Raw genomic sequence first — 25,056 nt, forward strand, 5'->3', positions numbered from 1 at the left:
TGGGTGGTCAATAGACCCCACCACAAGCGTAACTGAATATGGCGACCTCACAAGAACACTCACCTCAGTGTTGTCACAAATAGAACATCTTTGGTGTTGTCTTTAGAAATAGAATCGTATTATTTGATGGATCCTATCTGTATGGCGCTGTACAAAAGTGCTGCAGCTTCGGAGAGACAATAACCTGTAAACCGATTATGAAAATGTAAACAAGAGCACTCAAAAATGAAATGTAGGCCGAGTTTTAGAAAGCATAATTTCCCATTAACTATAGCATCATGACTCGTTCGAGATCATGTAGAAGAAGAGTAATGACAAAACATACCATGCATGTTTGTTGCAATTGAACAGGGATCGTTAAATCGACTTCAGTTCAAGGGATAGGGGGCTTGAGGCCTCACGGTTATCATAATACAGGTTAGAAAGCCAGGCCAGAGGTAAACACTGCCCTCTGTTGATTTGACAAAGAATACAGATTGTATGTGTGAGTGAGATTGAAAAAGCTTCTTCCTCTTCCCCTAACACAGTTAAATTAAGGTTACATTTAAAAAATAAAAAAAACACAAGTGGTCATCTCCATCCTGCTACCACAAAAATATGTTCACCCTGCCACCATACTGGTGAATGCAAGCATTTCCCAGGACTGTGCCTCAAAACCTAATGTCTACCTGGCCCACCACTACACCCTGGACTTGAACAGCCTTTATGACCAGGTCCACTTCTACAAGGCAGAAATCCCAACTTTTGCCAGGACCCTGAAGGATTTCATCCTCAACCGCAGCCCCAGCACCTCACACTGGAGCAAGACACCCCACCCAGACCTGAGACACCCTCCCGAAGAACTTGCACCAAGCGAACCCACATGCCCAGCCGAGACGCCCCCAAACAAACCTTGGCCACACCCTATATAGGCCCTCCCAGATCAGACATGCCCCTTCTGCCCCCATCCCAACAATACAGCTGCCCAAGCCCCACAAGATGCATGTTATGGATAAAAAGTTTTGTTCTTTTCCCTTTGTCAATTAGGTCAGTATTGTGGAGTAACTACAATGTTGTTGATCCATCCTCAATGTTCTCATATCACAGCCATTCAACTCTGCAACTGTTTTAAAGTCACCATTGGCCTCATGGTGAAATCCCTGAGCGGTTTCCTTCCTCTCCGGAAACAGGGTTAGGAAGGACGCCTATATCTTTTGTAGTGACTAGGTGTATTCATACTCCATCCAAAGTATAATTAATAACTTTACCGTGCTCAAAGGAATATTCAATGTCTGTTTTTTTTTTTTTACCAATATGTGTTTGTGGTTGAATCTGTAAAATTCAATGCTCGACTGAGGGACCTTACAGATACAGTGCATTCGGGAAGTATTCAGACCCTTTGACTTTTTCCACATTTCGTTAGGTTACAGCCTTTTCTAAAATTGCTAGGTAAAAGCCCCACCTTATCTCAGCTCACTGGTCACCATAGCAGCACTCACTCGTAGCACACACTCCAGCAGGTATATCTCACTGGTCACCCCCAAAGCCAATTCCTCCTTTGGTCATCTTTCCTTCCAGTTCTCTGCTCGCCCATGACTGGAACGAATTGCAAAAATCTCTGAAGCTGGAGACTCACATCTCCCTCACTAGCTTTAAGCACCAGCTGTCAGAGCAGTTTACAGATCACTGCACCTGTACTTAGCCTATCTGTAAACAGCCCATCTATCTACCTACCTCATCCCTATACTGGTATTTATGTATTTATTTTGCTCCTTTGCACCCCAGTATCTCTACCTGCATATTCATCTTCTGCCGATCTACCATTCCAGTGTTTAATTGCTATATTGTAGTTACTTCGCCACCATGGCCTATTTATTTCCTTAACTTACCTCATTTGCACTCACTGTATATAGACTTTTTGTTTTCTTTTGTTCTACTGTATTATTGACTATGTTTTGTTTATTCCATGTGTAACTCTGTGTTGTTGTATGTGTTGAATTGCTACGCTTTATCTTGGCCAGGTCGCAGTTGCAAATGAGAACTTGTTCTCAACTAGTCTACCTGGTTAAATAAAGGTGAAATAAAAATGAAATTGATTAAATTGTTTTTTTTCCCCACTCATCAACCCCATAATGACAAAGCAAAAACAGGTTTTTCTAAATGTTTGCTCATTTACAGCCTCTAGTCTTCTTGGGTATGACGCTACAAACCTGGCACACTTGTATTTGGGGAGTTTCTCCCATTCTTCTCTGCAGATCCTCTCAAGCTCTGTCAGGTTGGATGGGGAGCATTGCTGCACAGCTATTTTCTGGTCTCTCCCAAGATGTTCGATCGGGTTGAAGTCCAGGCTCTGGCTGGCCCACTCAAGGACATTCAGAGACTTGTCACGAAGCCACTCCTGCGTTGTCTTGGCTGTGTGCTTAGGGTTGTTGTCCTGTTGGAAGGTGAACCTTCGCCCCAGTCTGAGATCCTGAGCACTCTGGAGCAGGTTTTCATCAAGGATCTCCCTGTACTATCCTCCGTTCATCGTTCTCTCGATCCTGACTAGTTTCCCAGTCCCTGACGCTGAAAAACATCCCCACAGCATGATGCTTCCACCACCATGCTTCACTGTAGGGATGGCGCAAGGTTTCCTCGAGACGTGAAGCTTGACATTCAGGCCAAAGAGTTCAATCTTGGTTTCATCAGACCAGAGAATCCTGTTTCTCCTGGTCTGAGAGTCTTTAATCTTTAATGGAAAACTGAACGATACATGAAATAACTTAACTCTACAAAACAACAAACGGAACGTGAAAACCTATACAGCCTATCCTGTGACAACAAACACAGTGACAGGAACAATCACCCACAAACACACAGTGAAACCCAGGCTACCTAAGTATGATTCTCAATCAGAGACAACTAATGACACCTGCCTCTGATTGAGAACCATACTAGGCCGAAACAAAGAAATGCCCCAAAACATAGAAAAACAAACATAGACTGCCCACCCAACTCACGCCCTGACCATACTAAATAAATACAGGAAACAGCAGTGGGAACACCCCCCTATCCACATCGATGGAACAGTAGTGGAGAGGGTAGCAAGTTTTAAGTTCCTCGGCATACACATCACAGACAAACTGAATTGGTCCACTCACACAGACAGCATTGTGAAGAAGGCGCAGCAGCGCCTCTTCAACCTCAGGAGGCTGAAGAAATTCGGCTTGTCACCAAAAGCACTCACAAACTTCTACAGATGCACAATCGAGAGCATCCTGGCGGGCTGTATCACCGCCTGGTACGGCAACTGCTCCGCCCTCAACCGTAAGGCTCTCCAGAGGGTAGTGAGGTCTGCACAACGCATCACCGGGGGCAAACTACCTGCCCTCCAGGACACCTACACCACCCGATGTCACAGGAAGGCCATAAAGATCATCAAGGACATCAACCACCCGAGCCACTGCCTGTTCACCCCGCTATCATCCAGAAGGCGAGGTCAGTACAGGTGCATCAAAGCTGGGACCGAGAGACTGAAAAACAGCTTCTATCTCAAGGCTATCAGACTGTTAAACAGCCACCACTAACATTGAGTGGCTGCTGCCAACACACTGACACTGACTCAACTCCAGCCACTTTAATAATGGGAATTGATGGGAAATGATGTAAATATATCACTAGCCACTTTAAACAATGCTACCTTATATAATGTTACTTACCCTACATTATTCATCTCATAGGCATACGTATATACTGTACTCTATATCATCGACTGTATCCTTATGTAATACATGTATCACTAGCCACTTTAACTATGCCACTTTGTTTACATACTCATCTCATATGTATATACTGTACTCGATACAATCTACTGTATCTGCCTATGCTGCTCTGTACCATCACTCATTCATATATCCTTATGTACATATTCTTTATCCCCTCACACTGTGTACAAGACAGTAGTTTTGGAATTGTTAGTTAGATTACTTGTTGGTTATTACTGCATTGTCGGAACTAGAAGCACAAGCATTTCGCTACACTCGCATTAACATCTGCTAACCATGTGTATGTGACAAATAAAATTTGATTTGATTTACAAAATAACGGAAATCTAGGTCAGAACGTGACATGTATAAACATCTCAAGTATTGTCAATGGAAACAGGATGCACCTGATCTAAATGTTGAGTCTCATAGCAAAGGGTCTGAATATTTAAGTAAATAAGGTGTTTTTTATTTTTAATGCATTTGCAAAAATGCCTAAAAACCTGTTTTTGCTTTGTCATTATGGGGTAATGTGTGTAGATTGAGGGAACAAATTAATTTAATCCATTTTAGAATAAGGCTGTAAACGTAACAAAATGTGGAAAAAGTCAAGGGATCTGAATACTTTCCGAATGCACTGTAATTGTATGTGTGGTGTACAGAGATGAGGTAGTCATAAAAATGTTATGTTAAACACTATTATTGCACACAGAGGGAGTCCATGCAACTTGTGTGACTTGTAAAGCACATTTTTACTCCTGAACTTTTTTAGACTTGCCATAACAAAGTGGTTGAATACTTATTGACTAAAGAGATTCAAGCTTTTCGCTTTTAATTCATCTGAATTTTTGGGAGGGAAAACATAATTCCACTTTGACATTATGGGGTATTGTTTGTAGGCGAGTGACCAAAAATCTCAATTTAATACATTTTAAATTCAGGCTGTAACACAACAGTGTGGAAAAAATTGAGGGGTGTGAATACTTTCTGAAGGCACTGTATATTTACAAAATAATACATATATGGGAGCAGTCGGCCTAGTAAATCAAGGCCTCACAAATGCAACATGTCGGCCTAGTAAATCAAGGCCACACAACTGCAACACGACTCCAATCCACAAAAGTGGAGACAAATTTGACCCCAATAACTACCGTGGGATATACAGTGGGGAGAACAAGTATTTGATACACTGCCGATTTTGCAGGTTTTCCTACTTACAAAGCATGTAGAGGACTGTAATTTTTTTTAAACAAAAATCCAGAAAATCCCTTTGTATGATTTTTAAGTAACTAATTTGCATTTTATTGCATGACATAAGTATTTGATACATCAGAAAAGCAGAACTTAATATTTGATACAGAAACCTTTGTTTGCAATTACAGGGATCATACGTTTCCTGTAGTTCTTGACCAGGTTTGCACACACTGCAGCAGGGATTTTGGCCCAATCCTCCATACAGACCTTCTCCAGATTCTTCAGGTTTTGGGGCTGTCGCTGGGCAATACAGACTTTCAGCTCCCTCCAAAGATTTTCTATTGGGTTCAGGTCTGGAGACTGGCTAGGCCACTCCAGGACCTTGAGATGCTTTTTACGGAGCCACTCCTTAGTTGCCCTGGCTGTGTGTTTCGGGTCGTTGTCATGCTGGAAGACCCAGTCACGACCCATCTTCAATGCTCTTACTGAGGGAAGGAGATTGTTGGCCAAAATCTTGCGATACATGGCCCCATCCATCCTCCCCTCAAAACGGTGCAGTCGTCCTGTCCCCTTTGCAGAAAATCATCCCCAAAGAATGATGTTTCCACCTCCATGCTTCACGGTCGGGATGGTGTTCTTGGGGTTGTAACTCATCCTTCTTCTTCCCCCAAACACGGCGAGTGGAGTTTAGACCAAAGAGCTCTATTTTTGTCTCATCAGACCACATGACCTCCAATTCCTCCTCTGGATCATCCAGATGGTCATTGGCAAACTTCAGATGGGCCTGGACATGCACTGGTTTGAGCAGGGGGACCTTGCGTGCGCTGCAGGATTTTAATCCATGACGGCGTAGTGTGTTACTAATGGTTTTCTTTGAGACTGTGATCCCAGCTCTTTTCAGGTCATTGACCAGGTCCTTCCGTGTAGTTCTGGGCTGATCCCTCACCTTCCTCATGATCATTGATGCCCCACGAGGTGAGATCTTGCATGGAGCCCCAGACCGAGGGTGACTGACCGTCATCTTGAACTTCTTCCATTTTCTAATAATTGCGCCAACAGTTGTTGCCTTCTCACCAAGCTGCTTGCCTATTGTTCTGTAGCCCATCCCAGCCTTGTGCAGGTCTACAATTGTACCCCTGATGTCCTTACACAGCTCTCTGGTCTTGGCCATTGTGGAGATGTTGGAGTCTGTTTGATTGAGTGTGTGAACAGGTGTCTTTTATACAGGTAACGAGTTCAAACAGGTGCAGTTAATACAGGTAATGAGTGGAGAACAGGAGGGCTTCTTAAAGAAAACCTAGGTCTGTGAGAGCAGAATTCTTACTGGTTGGTAGGTGATCAAATAATTATGTCATGCAATACAATGCAAATTAATGACTTAAAAATAATACAACGTGATTTTCAGGATTTTTGTTTTAGATTCTATCTCTCACAGTTGAAGTCTATCTTTGATTAAAAATTACAGACCTCTACATGTTTGTAAGTAGGAAACACTGCCGATTTTGCAGGTTATCAAATACTTGTTCTCCCCACTGTACGTTAACAGCAACCTTGTGATAATCCTCTGCATTGTCATTAACAGCAGACTCGTATATTTCCTCAGTTAAATCACTTCAAGATCAGATAGTATTACATTAATTTATGTAAATTACCTATTCGTAGTCTGCCTACTCTTCTCCAAATTAAAGAAATGTTTTTCCCCCCGTCTTTTTCAATCCATTTGGCCTTTGGGCAGACGAAGGCACCCTGTGCCTTATCGTTGTATATGTAGTCCAGATCACATCGGAATTTAGCAAGCTCTGCTTTTTCATCTTCATTTAAATTTTACCTTTATTTAACTAGGCAAGTCAGTTAAGAACAAATTCTTATTTTCAATGACAGTCTAGGAACAGTGGGCTAACCTTGTTACCTTCCACCTCAAGTTTATTGCTCAGCCTGTTACTATCAACAATAATATCCATCTGCTTGGAGAATATTTTCTGAGCTAGCATTTTACCAGTAGTGATGGCAAGACATCGAATTCTGAATTTAATAATTTCCCATTTGTTAGTAGAAGAGCAGAATCGAGAAAGGTCTCTCTGATTAGAGTTTTAGACTGTAAACAAAATGACTCATTATTTAAAAGAAGAGTTACATTTCCAGTATGCTTTAGAAAATCTCATCATTATCAAAACAAAAAGGAAAGAACAATGGAACCATGGTATGTCAGAGGAGCTGAGGAAATACTACATTCACTGACAAGATTCATAAGATTGGAAGATACCAACCAATAATCAATTCTAGATTTGAATTGTCTGTCCCTATTTGTAGAGTTGAACCAAGAAATTTGCTTTAAAAAGTTGGATTCTGTGAATGCTAAATGTCAAAGTTAAAAGTTAGAGCAGAAATGTAGAATTAAGTTATTAAAACAATGGGCTGAATGCCTGGTAGGATACCTACCCATCCAGTCATCAGGAGCAACATCATAATTACCTCCAACAATGTTATCTGTAGAATATTTGTTTTTCAACTCAATTAAGACTTTACTAAAATGTTGGATTGATTTTTTTGACCGTATGTTATGAACATTTACCAATATGTAACATGAGCCTCTATATTCGAAAACAATAGATATCCAGTGACCCTCATCACACCTGCTTTCTAAAACCGTACCTGGAAACCGTCTGAAAAGTATTGCCACACCAGCAGGATGAGATGAGCCATGGCTAAAAATGATCTGGTCACCCCATTGTGAAGTCCAACTTCAGCATCTGAGGAATGTGTCTATTGAAAAGACAATTTGACTTTAATGAATCTTTACAAATACTACAAATTGTTAAACCCCTGGTGTTCACGGATAAAAGGAAAGATACATGTTGATATTGGAGTATACGAGATAAAGAGTTGTCTAGAATAAACAGGGACCCTGAATAATATAAAGGTAACATAAGCCCTTCAAAAATGTACTTGACAAACAGTAACCACCATAAAAATGAAAATAAATGGATAGACCGTGTAATAATAACACGTTATATTAATAGTTTATTACTTAAATTTAACTCTAAAACTTAAAATAAATCTCTGAAAGCTAATCAAGCCACTTTTTTTAAAATGGAGATTTACTTAAATAATAACGATTTTAAATCAATGAATAAAAACTAACTTAGTAAGCCATCAAATGAGAAACAAAAATCCGTGTGCTTACGTTGGTTAATGTTCACATTAAAAACTCGCCACTACGAACAGTATGGCCCTATGCAATATCACCTATTTGCGACGTTCAGATAAACGATTGCATGAATAAACTCACCAGTTGAAACAGTATATGGCTTCATTACCCCACTACTGTATAAGCAGGCCAACTCATAAAGCATAAATCAGTCAGTCACGTAGCTCCACCCTGCGGCCGTCAATGACAGCAAACCCCTCTGCGTCTTGCAGAAGCCTTTCCCCCTTGCGTCTTGCCTCGACTGGTGCCACAGCTATGCATAGTCACTTTACCCCTGCCTACAGTACATGTACAAATTACCTTGACTAACCTGTACCCCCACACATTGGCTCGGTACCGGTACCCCATGTATATAGCCTCGTTATTGTTGTTTTACTGCTGCTCTTTAATTACTTGTTACTTGTATCTCTTTTTCTTGTCTGTATTTTTTTTAACTGCATGTGACTAATAAAATTTGATTTGATTTAAATATTTTCTTAACTCTATTTCTTGAACTGTGTTGTTGGTTAAGGGCTTGTAAGTAAGCATTTCACAGAAAGGTACCTGTTGTATTCGGCGCATGTGACAAATAACATTGGATTTTATTTGCAATCAATATTTTTTTGCATCTTTGCATAGTCATAGCGCATAATGTAAGAAATTATGAAACTAATGAGAATTACTACTTACAATAAGATAAATAATATTATAATGTGGAGAAGATTTCAAATCAAATGTTTAAATCAAAATGTCACATTTAAACAAATCTTAATGTATTGGTCAGGTAGACATATTTTGCAGATGTTGTCTCAGGTGTAGTGAGCAATGTCAGAGTCCAGACTATAAATATATATGTAGATGATGGTGTGTATAGACATTATGGGCAGTGTATGAATAGACAAGGTGTGTACAGCAGTAGTTATATAGGATGAACCTTGACTAGAATACAGTATATACTGTACATCTGAAGTGGGTAAAACAGTATGTAAACATTCAAGTTTCCAGTGTTCAATGACTATGTACATAGGGCAGCAGACTCTAAGGTGCAGGATTGAATACCAGGTGGTAGCCGGCTAGTACCAGTGAATAAAGTTAATGCAGGGTACTGGGAGGACGCTGGCTAGTGGTGCCTATTTAATAGTCTGTTGGCCTGGAGATAGAAGCTATTTTTCAGTCTCTTACGTTCTGACCTTAGTTATTTTGTTATGTCTTTGTTTTAGTATGGTCAGGGCGTGAGTTGGGTGGGTTGTCTATGTTAGTTTTTCTATGATTTGCTATTTCTGTGTTTGGCCTGGTATGGTTCTCAATCAGAGGCAGCTGTCAATCGTTGTCCCTGACTGAGAACCATATTTAGGGAGCCTGTTTTCTATTGTGTTTCGGGGGTGATTATTTTCTCGTGGTGATTATTTTCTGTTGTGTGTCTGCACCAGCCAGAACTGTTTTCGGTCGTTTCTCTTTGTTATTTTTGTTATTTCCGTGTTCATTCTAATGAATATGGACACATACCACGCTGCACCTTGGTCCTCACCTTCTTCCACCATCGACGACCATTACAACTCTCCTCAAACAATAGCATGGTATTCTTTCACTGTAATAGCTACTGTAAATTGGACAGTGCAGTTAGATTAACAAGAATTTAAGCCTTCTGCAAATGTCAGATATGTCTATGTCCTGGGAAATGTTCTTGTTACTTACAACCTCATGCTAATTGCATTAGCCGACATTAGCTCAACCGTCCAGTGCAGGGGACCCACCAATCCTGAAGAAGTTTTAACGTCTTATCCTAGTAGCACCCTCTAGTGGCTTAAAGTCTCATGTGTCTTATTCTTGTTCTGTGAAACGCTATGTGCTGTGCCCAGCAGTTGTCTTTACTATCTTTTGCTAATAGATACTAATTATTTGGTCGTTCAGAGTTTATGACTATTGAGGTCTACCCATGCAACAGAACATAGCCGCCAATAAAGTTCACTGTATATGGAATACATATTGGACTGTAAAGGAACAAGTTTACAACCTGTCTCAGCTAGTGAGTGGAAGTGAGGTGGAAAAGACTCAGTAGGGTCTCTTTTAACCAAATATGTTTAGTTTTGGAGGGAAACTGTGTCGTACAGATTGTTGCTGTCTTTTTACTCCTCCCCCTCTTTAGCCCCCACTGCAATACACTGTTTTGGGCTGTCTAATAACTGTCTCAGATAAAGTGGGGTGGAAAATACTCAGTAGGGTGAGTTTGAACAAAAAGCTAAGTTATAGGGAGTGTTGCTGGACTTTTACTGTGGTCAAACAGCTTCAAATGTGGTGCCTGAACACTATATGGTTCAAATATAGCACTGTGTCATATGATGCATATATTGTTCTACCAAAATACCCTATAATGTAGAAGACAAATATCTTATCTTCTTTCTGGTGGACACTTCTGGTGGATACAACATACAATATGTTTATTCAAAAGGGCAAGAGAGATGCAAGTTCACTTTGTCCAAAAAAGCATACTTTATTCATAACAAATATCACATTAAAGTTAATTAATCAAATTGATCATCAACAGTTACTCAGAAGTTTGAAATTAGTTTAGAGTTTTGTCACATGCACAAGTAGTGAAATGCTTACTTGCTAGCTCTTTCCCAACAATTCAGTGTTCAATATCAAATAGTATGAAGTAGATTTTTTTTAAACACATAAGAAAACACGAGACATGAAGCTATATACAGGGCCCGTGCCAGTGCCAAATGTACAATATGCAGGGATACTGGAGTGGTTAAGGTAGATACACTATGTAGACAGGGGCAAGGAGAAATTGACTGATAGCAGGATAAATAGTCAAAATAATCAATATAGCAGCAGCATAAGTAGTGGGAGTGTGTGTGTGTGTGTGTGTGTTGGTGTCAGTGAGTGTTTGAGTGTGTGTGCAGTAGAGTCCGTGTTGGCGTGTGTGAGTGTGTGGGTAAAGACTCGTGAGTGGCATAAAGTTAGTGCAGATAGACCGTGGATGAGCATGGGCAGCCATTGCTTAGCTGTTCAAAAGTCTCAGTGCTTGGCGATAGAAGCTGTCTCGGAGCTTGTTGGTCCGAGACCAAATGCTCCGGTACCGCCTGCCAGACGATAGCAGAGAGAACTGTCTATGGCTGGAGTGGCAGGAGTCTTTGGACAATTTTCGCACCTTCCTCAGACACCGCCTGCTATATACAGTATGTCCTGGATGTCCTTATATGCAACATCAGTGTTCAGCATATCAGCTCCTGAAATGCACCAAACAATCTGAGAACCATAGTACATTTGCATGTTATACCACTTAAATAATTTCAGATTGATCTCCTTTTGAGTGTACATGGAAGCATTCTTTCTTGGCGTTCACTATTCTTTCATGGCGTTCACCATTATACTCAATGAATCTGATATACACATTCTTGCATAACATTAATGCAATAATCTTCCTTCTGATAATTCATACAAAATACATCTCATGTTGTTGTGAATGGACCGCTTTAGTGAACAAACACATAGGAACCACAAGCACTTCCATCTACCTGAGCTTTGAAATTCCCACAATGATGAGAAAATTCATATTTCAGAACAATGTCCACAACCTTTCCATGTCAAGCCAAATACTGTAGCGCCAGATATTTCTCTAGTGAGTGCAGAATGCCCTCCAGTTCCTTCTCATACTGTTTTAAGGAGTCCATTATTTTAACACTCAATGTTATACTAATTTGAGCACAAACACATTATCCAATGTGCTTTTAAATTCACAGGTATTACTACATTCTCAAAACGCCACCAATTTAGAGGAATCACATTCCTTGCATTTGACAGTGCATACAGTAAATTAATGACTTCTTTTAGACCAAAGTGGAGAACCTCTACTTATCCGGTCATATGCAACGAGACAAAATGTGTCTTTGTGCAGCAATTTGTTGAATAATTCTAATCTATAGCTAACTGACAACTTTGATGTCTCAGTGCAGTTTACGTGCCAAAACTGGTCATGACATGTATACAGTTTCACAAATTGGTATTTGTCTGAAAATGTGACGACTAGAAATAGTATATGTATGTTTGCTAAATATGCAAAGGAGAGTAGGTAGGTGTAGGTGTAGGTGTAGGAGTAGGTGGAGTAGAGAGTTCTAGGTAATTTGATCCTATCCCTGTCTATTTTTACAAGCAAAGTCTTTAGAGCACATATGTCAGAGTCAAGGCCCGCGGGCCACATCCGGCCCGCAAGAAGGTTTTTTACGGCCCCTGGGATGATCTTGATTTATTATTAGAACCGGCCCGCAGCAAGCCGGCAGCCCGCAGATCTTTTACACGCACCAATACTACATTTCCCACAATGCAAAGGTGACGCACCGAGCAGTAGGCTGCTTCATTTCAATATTTATTGGCACAGCAGTCGTCAGCATCACAGTAAAATTAACTTTCAGATACCCATCAAAAATGGCAAAACGGAAGGTGGATACTGAGAACCGGGGGTTTCAAACAAGGTGGGAGTCGGAGTATATGTTCACGAAGGTAGCTGGAAAACCTGTGTGTCTTCTGTGTGGAGAAAGTGTGGCGGTACTGAAAGAATATAATCTGAGACGACATTATGAAACGAAACACGCGGACAAAAACAAGAATATGGACATGGAACAAAGGCTACAAAAGGCAGAGGAATTAAAACGAGGCCTCAAATCTCGACAGGCTCTGTTCAAAAAAGCCAAATCACAAGGCCAGGCTGCTGTCAAGGCCAGTTTTATTTTGGCAGAAGAGATCGCTAAATCAGCCCGGCCATTTACGGAGGGGGATTTCATCAAAAACTGCATGATTAAAGTTTGTGACGAAGTTTGCCCAGAAAAAAGGCAACTCTTTTTAAATGTGAGTCTGAGCAGAAACACCATTGCCGAGAGAGTAGACCAGTTGTCCATCAATCTAAAAGAGCAGCTTGTGAAAAAGGGAAAAGATTTTATTGCATATTCCTTGGCTGTGGATGAGAGCACCGACATTTCTGACATTGCCCAGTTGTCAATTTTCATCCGCGGAGTGGACTCCAACCTAAGCGTGACAGAGGAGTTTTTGGCTTTACGTCCTATGCATGGCACAACTACGGGGCATGATTTGTATGAAGAGGTGTCAAGATGTGTAAATGAGATGGAGCTGCCTTGGGAAAAACTCGTGGGTTTGACAACCGACGGAGCACCTGCGATGTGTGGACACAGGAGCGGACTGGTGGCGAAGATACGGGAAAAGATGCAAGAGGAAAACGCGACAGGTGAGCTGACAGCTTATCATTGTATCATACACCAGGAAGCGTTGTGCGGTAAAGCCTTGAAAATGGAGCATGTAATGAGCATCATCACGCGCACAGTTAACTTTATCAGAGCCAAAGGTTTGAATCACCGCCAGTTCAAGGCATTTCTGACGGAGTTAGAAACGGAGCATGGTGATTTGCCTTATCACACAGAGGTGCGATGGCTAAGCCAGGGAAAGGTGCTTCAAAGATGTTTCGAGCTTCGTGAGGAGATTTGTCTGTTCTTGGACAGCAAAGGGAAAGACACAACACAACTCCGAGACGAAATGTTTCTGTGTGAAATGGCTTTTCTGTGTGACATTACGAGTCATCTGAATGCAATAAACTTGCAGCTGCAGGGTCGGGATCGTGTCATCTCTGATATGTACAGTACAGTGAAGGCATTTAAAACCAAACTGACTCTGTGGGAGACGCAGATGCGGAAAGAAAATTTGAGCCACTTTCCCAGCTGCCAGACCATGAAAGAGAAGCTCTCTACCAGTGCGTTCCCGAGCACACAGTTGGCTGATAAAATAGGTATGCTTGCCGCTGACTTTCGACGCCGATTTGCTGACTTTGAAGCACAAAAAAGCAGGTTGGAACTGCTCGGTAACCCATTTGCTGTTGACGTGGAAAGCTCACCACCAAACCTCCAAATGGAGTTGATTGACCTCCAATGCAATGATGCACTGAGGGCAAAATATGCGGCAGTGGGTGCTGCGGAGTTCGCCCGTTTCCTCCCCGGCACAATGCCCCAGCTGCGCATCCAGGCTGCTCAAACGTTGTCTATGTTTGGCAGCACATACCTGTGTGAACAACTGTTTTCTTTGATGAACCTGAACAAAACATCACACAGAAGTCGACTTACTGCTGAACACCTCCACTCAATTCTGAGGATTTCTTCAGCTCAGAGCCTTACCCCGAACATTGATGAACTTGTGGAAAAGATGGGACACCACCAAGTATCACCCTCAACCTCAAACAAGTGAACATTACTGTGCAATCACATATTTAGAGTTTTTACTCAGTTCAAGTTTAAAAGTTAAAATTTAATATTTGTTTTCACTGCATGTTACTTCTCCTTAAACAAAGTGTTGTTTTTGATTAATAGATTTTTGCACTTTATTTTTTTGTATTTCAATCCAATTATATTTTAAAAATATTTCAGTTGAGTGGATGATAGAAAATTGCTATTATTGTTTTTTCTTTGAAGTAAATTTAGCCCACTTTTGCTAAAATAGAAAATATAGTCTACTGATGGTGCCTTGAATACCGGTTTCTTTCATTTAATGTTCATGTTATGGGGATATTTATATAAAGGAAATTTGTCTTTTGTGTCTGTTGAAAATTAAAGATTACTGACAGAGCCATAAGAAAATATTGCTTTATTTATCTGATCATATTGTAATATATTTGTTAGGTTTTCAGTAGGTTCAATTAGGTTCACTAGACTATATGCGTCATTTAAAAATTTTTCAATGAACATTCGAACAGTCCGGCCCTCGTCTTGTAGCTGATTTTTTTATTTGGCCCTCCGTCCATTTGACTTTGACACCCCTGCTTTAGAGCATGGGTTACATAAAAGCTTGAATGTTGAGTGCCTTTTGAATTCTTAGATAATATTACATGCTCTGCTCTGTTGATTCAAACCAAAGAGGTATTGGCCTACTCGTTCTGCAGAAATGTCCCTGGGTTCTACGATCAGTTGTTTGGTAGTCTGGCCATACACTGCCTGGGCATCACACTTACTGGAAATGTTTAGACTGTGAGTGTAGAGCAGACCATTTTCCAAGAAATGTGCAGGTAGAATTTCCTGAACAAAATGTTCAACTATGTCCTTTACACCACTGTAATGAAGTTGAACCATGGATTGTGAAAATGTCGCTGAATTCAATGCTTCAAACTGGGAAATTGCCTTTTTGAAGTGAGGAGAAGGTTTCCTTTGGTCAGCAATAAGTAATCTCTTATGGCATTCAGAAAATGCTGAAGTAGTATCGAGAAAAATGTAAATGGGTCACCTTATTTTCCAATCACTATTGTGGAATGACAAATCTCTGATTCTTAATCAAGTGGTTGTACTGTACATCATTGCAATTTGTTTGCATCCGAGGCTCATTAACTACTTCATAGAAATATATAACCCCTTCTGTACTCATGGCTACTCCTTCCCTATCTGTGCCAACAGAAATGTGTAAGTCATCTGCCCGTATCTTAAGTGTCAAAATCCAGTTCTGACCAGAAATACGCCCTTGTAGATTTTGTGCCCGAGTGAGATATTACAGAGCTTAATCTGTACATCTGTTTCTTGCTGCCAACGACTGGGATTTCAATTGTACTGGATGGTGCTACACGGGAAACAAAAACTAACACGAATATCTGGTGTGGTGGAACAAACAGTCTGTCTAATCAACACACCATCACATTGACTGCATTTTGTGGGTGCACCCCATTTAGTGATTAATTGCCTAACTAGAATATCAAGTGATGATGTGTCTGTATTTAGTCAAACCTGAAAAATTGAGCCGAAGTAATACTCATTGTGTGAGATGCTGTTTTTGCAAGTTTCACTGCTATGAGTATGCATAGCACTGATCACTGTTTTAATTCCCAAATCTTGTAACCAGGGGAGTAATTGATATATAAAAACATTATGCCAATGATGGAATGGTCATGTTCATCTCTATCAAAACTTGCTCAAACTCACAGTGCTTCAAGATGCATCCAGGCCTCTGAACTGCAGGCAAGAGAGCAGCAAAGTTATCTTTAATATCTGAACATTCTGTCATGGATTGTGGGTCAAGATGCTTGAAGGTAGTTTTCACTATCCTGGGATGGAACAAAGATGGCAAGGAGGAGTTGAACCAACAGTTTGCAGCTCTGTTTTCAAATCTACATATTGTTATTTTGATATCATTCAGGAAATCCTGCTGAGATTTCAATCTATTGACCGAATGTGGCTCACAACACAATAAATACAGGATCATTGTTCATCCCTGTCTATTTATTAACTCCGAATGATTTAGACTGTATAGCTGGAGGAATAGGAAAAGACCTACGGAGATGCCTTGGTGCTTTTTTCCTTTTCTCCCAGCTTTCCTCGGGTTGCGGCAGTATGCATTACCTTTTGGGATTGCAAAATTAGATTTTCTCACATATGTCTCTCTGGCCAGCTTTATGCAGAGTGCAATTTCACAATACACTTGTCAATTCTATGTTCTGTATCAACAAGAAATAACACACTTGTGTTTTGAACGTTCCCTCACTAATTGCTGTACTTTTCTTATTCTATCTTGGATTTGACTTGTATAATGCTGAAAACGTCTATACATTTCCTGCCAAAAAGTCAGACCAAATTGGTATTACAGGGAGAATTTTAAAAAAAGTGTGTTCAACTGCATGGTTCACTTTTAGAATGTCTGTTCAACTCCCCCACCCCCCTTTTGCCTTCAGAACCGCCTCAATTCGTCGGGACATGGACTCTACAAGGTGTCGAAAGCGTTCCACAGGGATGCTGGCCCATGTTGACTCCAATGCTTCCCACAGTTGGGTCAAGCTGGCGGGATGTCCTTTGGGTGGTGGACACACAGGAAACTGTTGAACGTGAAAAACCCAGCAGTGTTGCAGTTGTTGACACAAACATGTGCGCCTGGCACCTACTACCATACCTCATTCAAAGGCACTATATATTTTGTCTTGCCCATTCACCCTCTGAATTGCACAGATATACAATTAATGTCTCAATTGTTTCAAGACTTAAAAATCCTTCTTTAACCTGTCTCCTGCCCTTCATCTACATGACATCAATAAGGGATCATAGCTTTTACATGGGTTCACCTGGTCAGTCTGTCATGGAAAGGATTCACCTGGTCAGTCTGTCATGTAAAGGATTCACCTGGTCAGTCTATGTAATGTTTTCAACATTCAGTGAACATGCTAACTCTATACCTATCGTCTTTACCATGTAAGTTTTTTACAGAGTTCACAAGCCTGTCGCATTAAATTACTTTTGCATGCTCGTATGACACAGAAGTCAAGATCTCTTGCCGTGGCTTGTTCTATGTCTATTTTCCAGCAGCGCCGCAAATGCATCTCCATATTGTTGCTATTAAACATTTTCATAGCTACATTCAACAATTCTGTAGGACTTGGGGAAGCAGAGAATGTCCACCTCCAGGTCACGCTGACCTTCGAGGGGAATCCTGGTACTGCAGATGTTTTATTTATTTATTTATTTCACCTTTATTTAACCAGGTAGGCAAGTTGAGAACAAGTTCTCATTTACAATTGCGATCTGGCCAAGATAAAGCAAAGCAGTTCGACACATACAACGACACAGAGTTACACATGGAGTAAAACAAACATACAGTCAATAATACAGTATAAACAAGTCTATATACAATGTGAGCAAATGAGGTGAGATAAGGGAGGTAAAGGCAAAAAAAGGCCATGGTGGCAAAGTAAATACAATATAGCAAGTAAAACACTGGAATGGTAGATTTGCAGTGGAAGAATGTGCAAAGTAGAAATACAAATAATGGGGTGCAAAGGAGCAAAATAAATAAATTAAATACAGTAGGGAAAGAGGTAGTTGTTTGGGCCAAATTATAGGTGGGCTATGTACAGGTGCAGTAATCTGTGAGCTGCTCTGACAGTTGGTGCTTAAAGCTAGTGAAGGAGATAAGTGTTTCCAGTTTCAGAGATTTTTGTAGTTCGTTCCAGTCATTGGCAGCAGAGAACTGGAAGGAGAGGCGGCCAAAGAAAGAATTGGTTTTGGGGGTGACTAGAGAGATATACCTGCTGGAGCGTGTGCTACAGGTGGGAGATGCTATGGTGACCAACGAGCTGAGATAAGGGGGACTTTACCTAGCAGGGTCTTGTAGATGACATGGAGCCAGTGGGTTTGGCGACGAGTATGAAGCGAGGGCCAGCCAACGAGAGTGTACAGGTCGCAATGGTGAGTAGTATATGGGGCTTTGGTGACAAAACGGATTGCACTGTGATAGACTGCATCCAATTTGTTGAGTAGGGTATTGGAGGCTATTTTGTAAATGATATCGCCGAAGTCGAGGATTGGTAGGATGGTCAGTTTTACAAGGGTATGTTTGAGATGAGGCCACCATTCACTTTACCCTGTAATCATATGGATATTTTAGGTTTTGCAGTGATTATTATACTTTAACCTGATGACCTGATGCATTTGGCACACGTGGCTGGCCATGGGCTGATTTTAAATGTGTAAAGGCGCGCTCTATAAGCCAATATGTATTCCATATACAGGGATGCGCATTGTGGCCAATGTAATAGGCAGAGTAGAATGCCAGCAACACTCCTTGTTATTCAGAGCCCCATGAAATGACACCATGTACATTCTACAGATCCTACTGAGTATTCCCTACAATACTTTTACTGCTGCACCTCGAATAGTTTTTGCTCTATAAGCCAATATGTATTTCATATATGGCTACTTGCAGTGGGGGCATTTATTTGACCTTGGAACATGTTTTTTTTTAAATGTCACTTAAACATGAACAAATATGAATCATTGTTAATGTTCAGAAAATAATTTTTCATATATCATGAATAATAAATACAGGTTATTGTCACTTTTGTACGATTACATGGGGAACTTTTATTTAGAAAATGTCCGAAATTCTGTGACCCGGAAATAGTTTTTTTAGTGTAGCTGACGAGACGCTGCTGAAGAAGAAAGCCGCTGGTTGTGTTGGCAAAAATAGGATAAAATCGGATGGAGGTATGCAGAAGAAATAAGGGAACATGTCCGTATATGGAGCCGTTTTCCATTTGACGCAGGATACAGCAAACTGACTTGACCCCATCGGACATAGCTACAGCAAAGTACGTTAGTTCACTCTAAAAGTGATTTCATAATCATTGTGTTCATTGCTAATCAACAAAAAATGGGTTCTGCTTGACCATATCCGATTCCTGGTATTTATTAATTAGTATTCATCGGGATATTATGAGTTTTTTTCGATTACGGCATTTGTGTTAGTTTTTTACGGGAGAGCGACTTACTTTTAATGAAGGAAAACTCCCTAAATAATGTTCAACCCTGAAGCAATGGAGGAGGAGAAAGGGATACATATGAGAGGGAGATTTTCGGTGGCTCCTGAGCCCCTTGTCTGTATTCCCAACGTAGAAAACATTTTAGATGTTGTCCATTTCTAAATAATATAGACGTCTTGCCATCTAAGTTGACAATTGTATTATTACCCTCGCCTCGGACCAGCTGCATATCTTGCACCCATTTTTTTTTATTCCCAAGGTTTAAATGGCCAACCCTTTAGGTCGGTGTATCCAACACAGTTAATGTAGCGATTCACCTAGTGAACAAGAAAATGTAGCACGCTTCCTTGCTCATTATAGTGCTGCCAAAGAGATGCTACTTTACAACAAAAAATGATATTGCGGTAAAACGTTACATTGTAACGCTTGATAACCCAGCCATATTAACTTAGCTTTTGTTGCTAGCTGTAACTAGCTTGCCAACTAGCTGTGCTTACGTTTATGAGTAGTCTGCAATCGAAATTGTTGTGGTGAAATGTATTCTGCATATATTGTTTTTTTTGTGCAAATTCTGTAGCGTTTTTGGGGCCACAACGCTGTCATTTGATACAACTGAAAAGGGGCGCTCCTCCCTACATTAGCCAGATCACGTGATACATAGCATAACGCACATGCGCCCCTATTGCTTTTTCTCTGAGATGTCAAAGCAAGCAAAGCAGAAACTGGCTACTCTTTGACTGATGTAGCTGGCAAGGTAACTGCTGTTTGACTTAACAGAAAAAAAGTATTTATTCCCAGTGCTGAGCTAGTAGTTTAACTGATGTGTAACGTTAGTGTTTCATCCCTTCTCGACTGAAGTTCTGTCTGAAGTGAATGAACTAACGCTACCACAGCCAGTTCAGCTCTAGCCTCTAGCTATCAGTCAGGTGGCAGTGTCTAACAGCTATTGTGTGTATGGAAATGTTTTGTACCCTGAAATTCTGTTTTTTGATAGTGCGTTGTGAGTTTTTATTAGTCAGCATAGCAATGTAAAGTTATTGATCTGCCAGGTTCCTTAGTTAATTCCCTTCATTTCACACTGACACGGTATAAACAGCTCTACAGGCTTCACTGTCATGATGAACTGTCAGTACATAACACTATGCTCATCATTTATTAGCAGGAACAGATGGTGACAGATGTCCAAGCAAAGCCAGATAGCCAGGAATGATGAATTTTGCAGTATAATATAGCAATCAATGAATGGATACAAAGTTACATCTTGAGTTGATGGGTAGGCTTCAGTTTGGGACCTAGGAAGAATGGTCATTTCAATTATTGAACAATTGATTCTATTCTTGGATAATATAATGTATAAATGTACATCAAGGTAAATCTTTGACATGCCTCATCTGAGAAGGATCAGATGGTGACAGGGGTCTCAGCAGGGTCAAGCAACCAGAGAAGATCAGTGTGTGATGGTGCTGAGATTACACTTTATTCTCTCTGCGCAGCAAACACTGGACAAGCCAGGAGCTTCAAAGATTGAAACTATTTTAAGGCAGTCTGACAAACCTCTAAAGTTGATCGAGGCTTTTCCCGATGACACAAAACATGTCAAACAAAAATATGAGGAAGACCTGGTAGACACTATTGATGATGCCGAATGGATACTTATATGTTTGAATGCCCAGTCATGTTCATATAATCTCAGACATAAATTACTGCAGTTTAAGACTATCCATATAATGTACTATATGTCAGTGAAACTGAATATCATGCACTCAGAAATGTAATTCCTCTGCTGGAGGTGTAAAACACAGAAGGGGTCATATTTGCATATGTTATACTCTTATGAAGGCTAGGTGAATTCTGGCAAAGAGTATTTTCTTTTGTCTCAGCAGGTCTTCAGATTCTCCCTTCTCTCGGTTTTGGTTTGCTTGGAAATGTTGATACTGGAGACTGTTATCAGAAGAAACTATGTAACCAAGCATTTATAGCGGCTAAGAAATGCATTGCCATTAATTGGAGGGTTGATTATCCCCCCATACTGTCACAATGGATGGCAGAAATGTCTGGTTATGTACAGTATTACTAGATTTGATTTATTACAAGCTTAAGGGAATATTGTGCTACTTTCATAAGGTCTGGATGCCTTCTATGGAATATTGTACGACAAAAGGAGTCTGTATTGAAAACATGCCCATGTCAGGAGAGATACCTAGTCAGGCAATATCTAGCTGCTGATGATCCTTTTTAAACTCTGTTCCTTCTTCCAGATCAGTTTCCTGTGTGTGGACTCTCTGAGTAGCTGTTCTCTCGCTCAAAGAACAGCTGTCACCCAGTCCCTTCTGAGAGTGAGTGAGCGTGAAGAGAGCTCAACAATTTCACATGAATCAAGCGCTCACTTACTCCAGTTGAAGCCGGAACAGAGAGACACGTCAGCACAAACTCACAGATCTGCTGTCAAAATCTCTCACACACACACTAGGCAAAGCTACATCCTCACATTTCAGACACTGCACCTCTTCATTCCCACCATCAATACGTTCACTCCTCTGCTTCAGTGAACATGTACGGCAGCTCCCGTTCCGTGGGCAGAGCGGATGCCAACCACAGCGGAGGGAGAGATGGGGGGAGCAGCCAGGGTTCGGGTCGCTCCCCTCATCTCCCCCGTTCCCCACGGATGGGCCACCGTCGCACCAACAGCACGGGGGGCAGTGGAGGGGGTCCAGGCGGAGCGGGGGGTAAGACCCTCTCCATGGAGAACATCCAGTCCCTCAATGCCGCCTATGCCACCTCAGGACCCATGTACCTGAGCGACAACGAGGTTGCCATGTCCGACCACGTTAACAAGAGTGGTCGAGAGATGACCACAATGGGTCGACAGAGGGTGACCTACGGGTCAAGAGCAAGCGCAGGAGGGGGTGGAGGGGTGGCAGCTAGCACTCCCAACATCGCCACATCTGCCCAGGCCAACGCTGTGCTCCCTGGGGGAATGATGGCAGGTGACGCCCTGGCTTTTGGGGATCACCACATGGCCTCCACGGTCCCTCACTCCCTGAGACAGGCCCGGGACAACACCATACTGGACCTGCAGGCCCAACTCAAAGAGGTCAGTAGCCACAGTTGGTAATGTTAGTCTGTCTGTAGAATGACAATGGACAAGGAAAGCTCAATGCTGTGATGTCAAACGATTTATTACTAACTTTCCTTATGACATGTACCCTACTTTGAGCAGAATATCTAGTTTGACTTTGATGTTGAGTGTTCTGCTTTTTGTGTGAAAACATTTTGTATTTGCAGTGTGTGTATGTTTTACTGACTGAGTCTGCTGGTCCCTCAGGTTCTGCGTGAGAACGAGTTGCTGCGTCGTGAGGTGGAGGTTAAGGAGAGCAAGCTGAGTTCCTCCATGAACTCCATCAAGACTTTCTGGAGCCCTGAACTGAAGAAGGAGAGAGCCCTAAGGAAGGACGAGGTGTCCAAGATCACTGTCTGGAAGGAACAGTACCGCGTGGTGCAGGATGAGACCCAGGTGTGTGTGTGTGACATTTTTCATCCATGTAATTGTGAAAGAAAGGATTGGGGGTTAGTCTGTTAATCTGATCCTAGATTTGGGTTGACGGCAATTTACTACCTCAAGTACAGGACAGGTTATAGCCTATAGTCTAGGTGTTTTGGTAGTTTTTTGTGGGTTTTCTGTTTGACCAGTATTGCCAGCATTATCCACTGGATTTGCTGCAGGCAGAAAATCCTAGGAAATGCTCTTTAATTGACACAAGCTGTCTCCAATCAATCATTCAATGTCAGGAGGGTTTTGTGGGGGGATGGTCTAAACCAGGGCAGGCGTAGCTTACGAATCTTAATTGCACAAAGACTAATATTTGGCAGGAAATACTATTTGTAGATCAGTGGTTCTACACCTCAATTTGCTCAAGCTGATCCTCTCCAACAGACTCAATCCCTGATCATAGGAGGTTTTAAAAATGGGGCAATTAGGACAGTTAGTGGAGAGACTATGAATCCAACCAGAAAATATAAGCAATTTTAAATCAGAATATCACTTGAAAAAAGAGCCTGCATATACACCGCTGGGACGTTCTTTGCAGACAACAATATATTCTGCAAAACCTGTAATTTAGCATTAGATTATAAATGGAAAGAAAAGTAGCCATCTGAAAGTATATATAAACTCAGCAACAAAAGAAACGTCCCTTTTTCAGGACCCTGTCTTTAAAAGATAATTCGTAAAAATCCAAATAACTTCACAGATCTTCATTGTAAAGGGTTTAAGCACTGTTTCCCATGCTTGTTCAATGAACCATAAACAATTAATGTGCCCATAGGCAACGTTGTTGCCGGTGATGTCTGGTGAGGACCTGTCTTACAACAGGCCTACAAGACCTCAGTCCAGCCTCTTTCAGCCTATTGCGGACAGTCTGAACACTGATGGAGGGATTGTGCGTTCCTGTTGTAACTCAGGCAGTTGTTGTTGCCATCCTGTACCTGTCCCGCAGGTGTGATGTTCGTATGTACCGATCCTGTGCAGGTGTTGTTACACGTGGTCTGCCACTGCGAAGACGATCAGCTGTCAGTCCTGTCTCCCTGTAGCGGCGTCTCACAGTACGGACATTGCAATTTATTGCCCTGGCCACATCTGCAGTCATCGTGCCTCCTTGCAGCATGCCCAAGGCACGTTCACACAGAGCAGGGACCCTGGGCATCTTTCTTTTAGTGTTTTTCAGAGTCAGTAGAAAGGCCTCTTTTAGTGTTCTAAGTTTTCATAACTATGACCTTAATTGCCTACCTTCTGTAAGCTGTTAGTGTCTTAACGACCGTTCCACAGGTACGTGATTTATTAATTGTGTATGGTTCATTAAACAAGCATGGGAAACGGTGTTTAATTAAACCCTTTACAATGAAGATCTAGTGAAGTTATTTTGATTTTTACAAATGGTTTGAATAACAGGGTCCTGAAAAAGGGATGTTTATGTTTTTGATTTAACACTTTTTTTTTGATACTTCATGATTCCAAATGTGTTATTTCATAGTTTTGATGTCTTCACTAATGTTCTACAATGTAAAAAATAAAGAAAAACCCTTGAATGCGAAGGTGTGTCCAAACCTTTGGCTTATAATATATAAATCTTTGCGCCATCTCAGTGAACTAATCCATTGTGGAGGCCTAGACTAAAAGCCAATTTATGCTCGATCCGAATGTGGTCATTTCGTTTGTTAGTGTTTATTAATTCCCCATTGCATACATACATACAGTGCATTCGGAAAGTATGCAGACCCCTTGACTTTGTCCGGGCTCTGGCTGGCCCACTCAAAGACATTCAGAGACTTGTCCCGAAGCTGCTCCTCTGTTGTCTTGGCTGTGTGCTTAGGGTCATGGTCCTGTTGGAAAGTGAACCTTCGCCCCAGTCTGAGGTCCTGAGCGTTCTGGAGAAGGTTTACATCAAGGATCTCCCTGTACGTTGCTCCGTTCATCTTTGCCTCAACCCTGACTAGTGTCCCAGTTCCTGCCGCTGAAAAACATCACCACAGCATGATGCTGCCACCACCATGCTTCACCGGGAGATGATGCCAGGTTTCCTCCAGATGTGATGCTTGGCATTCAGGCCAAAGAGTTCAATCTTTAATCAGACTAGATAATCTTGTTTCTCATGGTCTGAGAGCCT

General features: G+C 41.4%; 1 protein-coding gene across 2 annotated transcripts in view; it reads left to right on the forward strand.

Moving 5' to 3' along the window:
• Positions 1-19,044: 19,044 nt before the first annotated feature.
• Positions 19,045-25,056, forward strand: part of LOC139373193 (ELKS/Rab6-interacting/CAST family member 1-like) — a 31,767-nt gene continuing 25,755 nt past the window's right edge. Inside the window, exons 1-3 of one of the 2 annotated variants that reach the window (XM_071113381.1) lie at positions 19,045-19,222; positions 21,652-22,487; positions 22,719-22,907. In XM_071113381.1, the coding sequence (XP_070969482.1) occupies positions 21,945-22,487; positions 22,719-22,907 (732 nt within the window). In that variant the 5' untranslated portion in view covers positions 19,045-19,222; positions 21,652-21,944. The remainder of the gene's footprint in view (positions 19,223-21,651; positions 22,488-22,718; positions 22,908-25,056) is intronic. The other variant, XR_011627542.1, reaches the window with a different exon arrangement.

The sequence above is a fragment of the Oncorhynchus clarkii genome, chromosome 2, assembly GCF_045791955.1.
Source record: "Oncorhynchus clarkii lewisi isolate Uvic-CL-2024 chromosome 2, UVic_Ocla_1.0, whole genome shotgun sequence".
In the NCBI taxonomy this organism is placed as follows: Eukaryota; Metazoa; Chordata; class Actinopteri; order Salmoniformes; family Salmonidae; genus Oncorhynchus; species Oncorhynchus clarkii.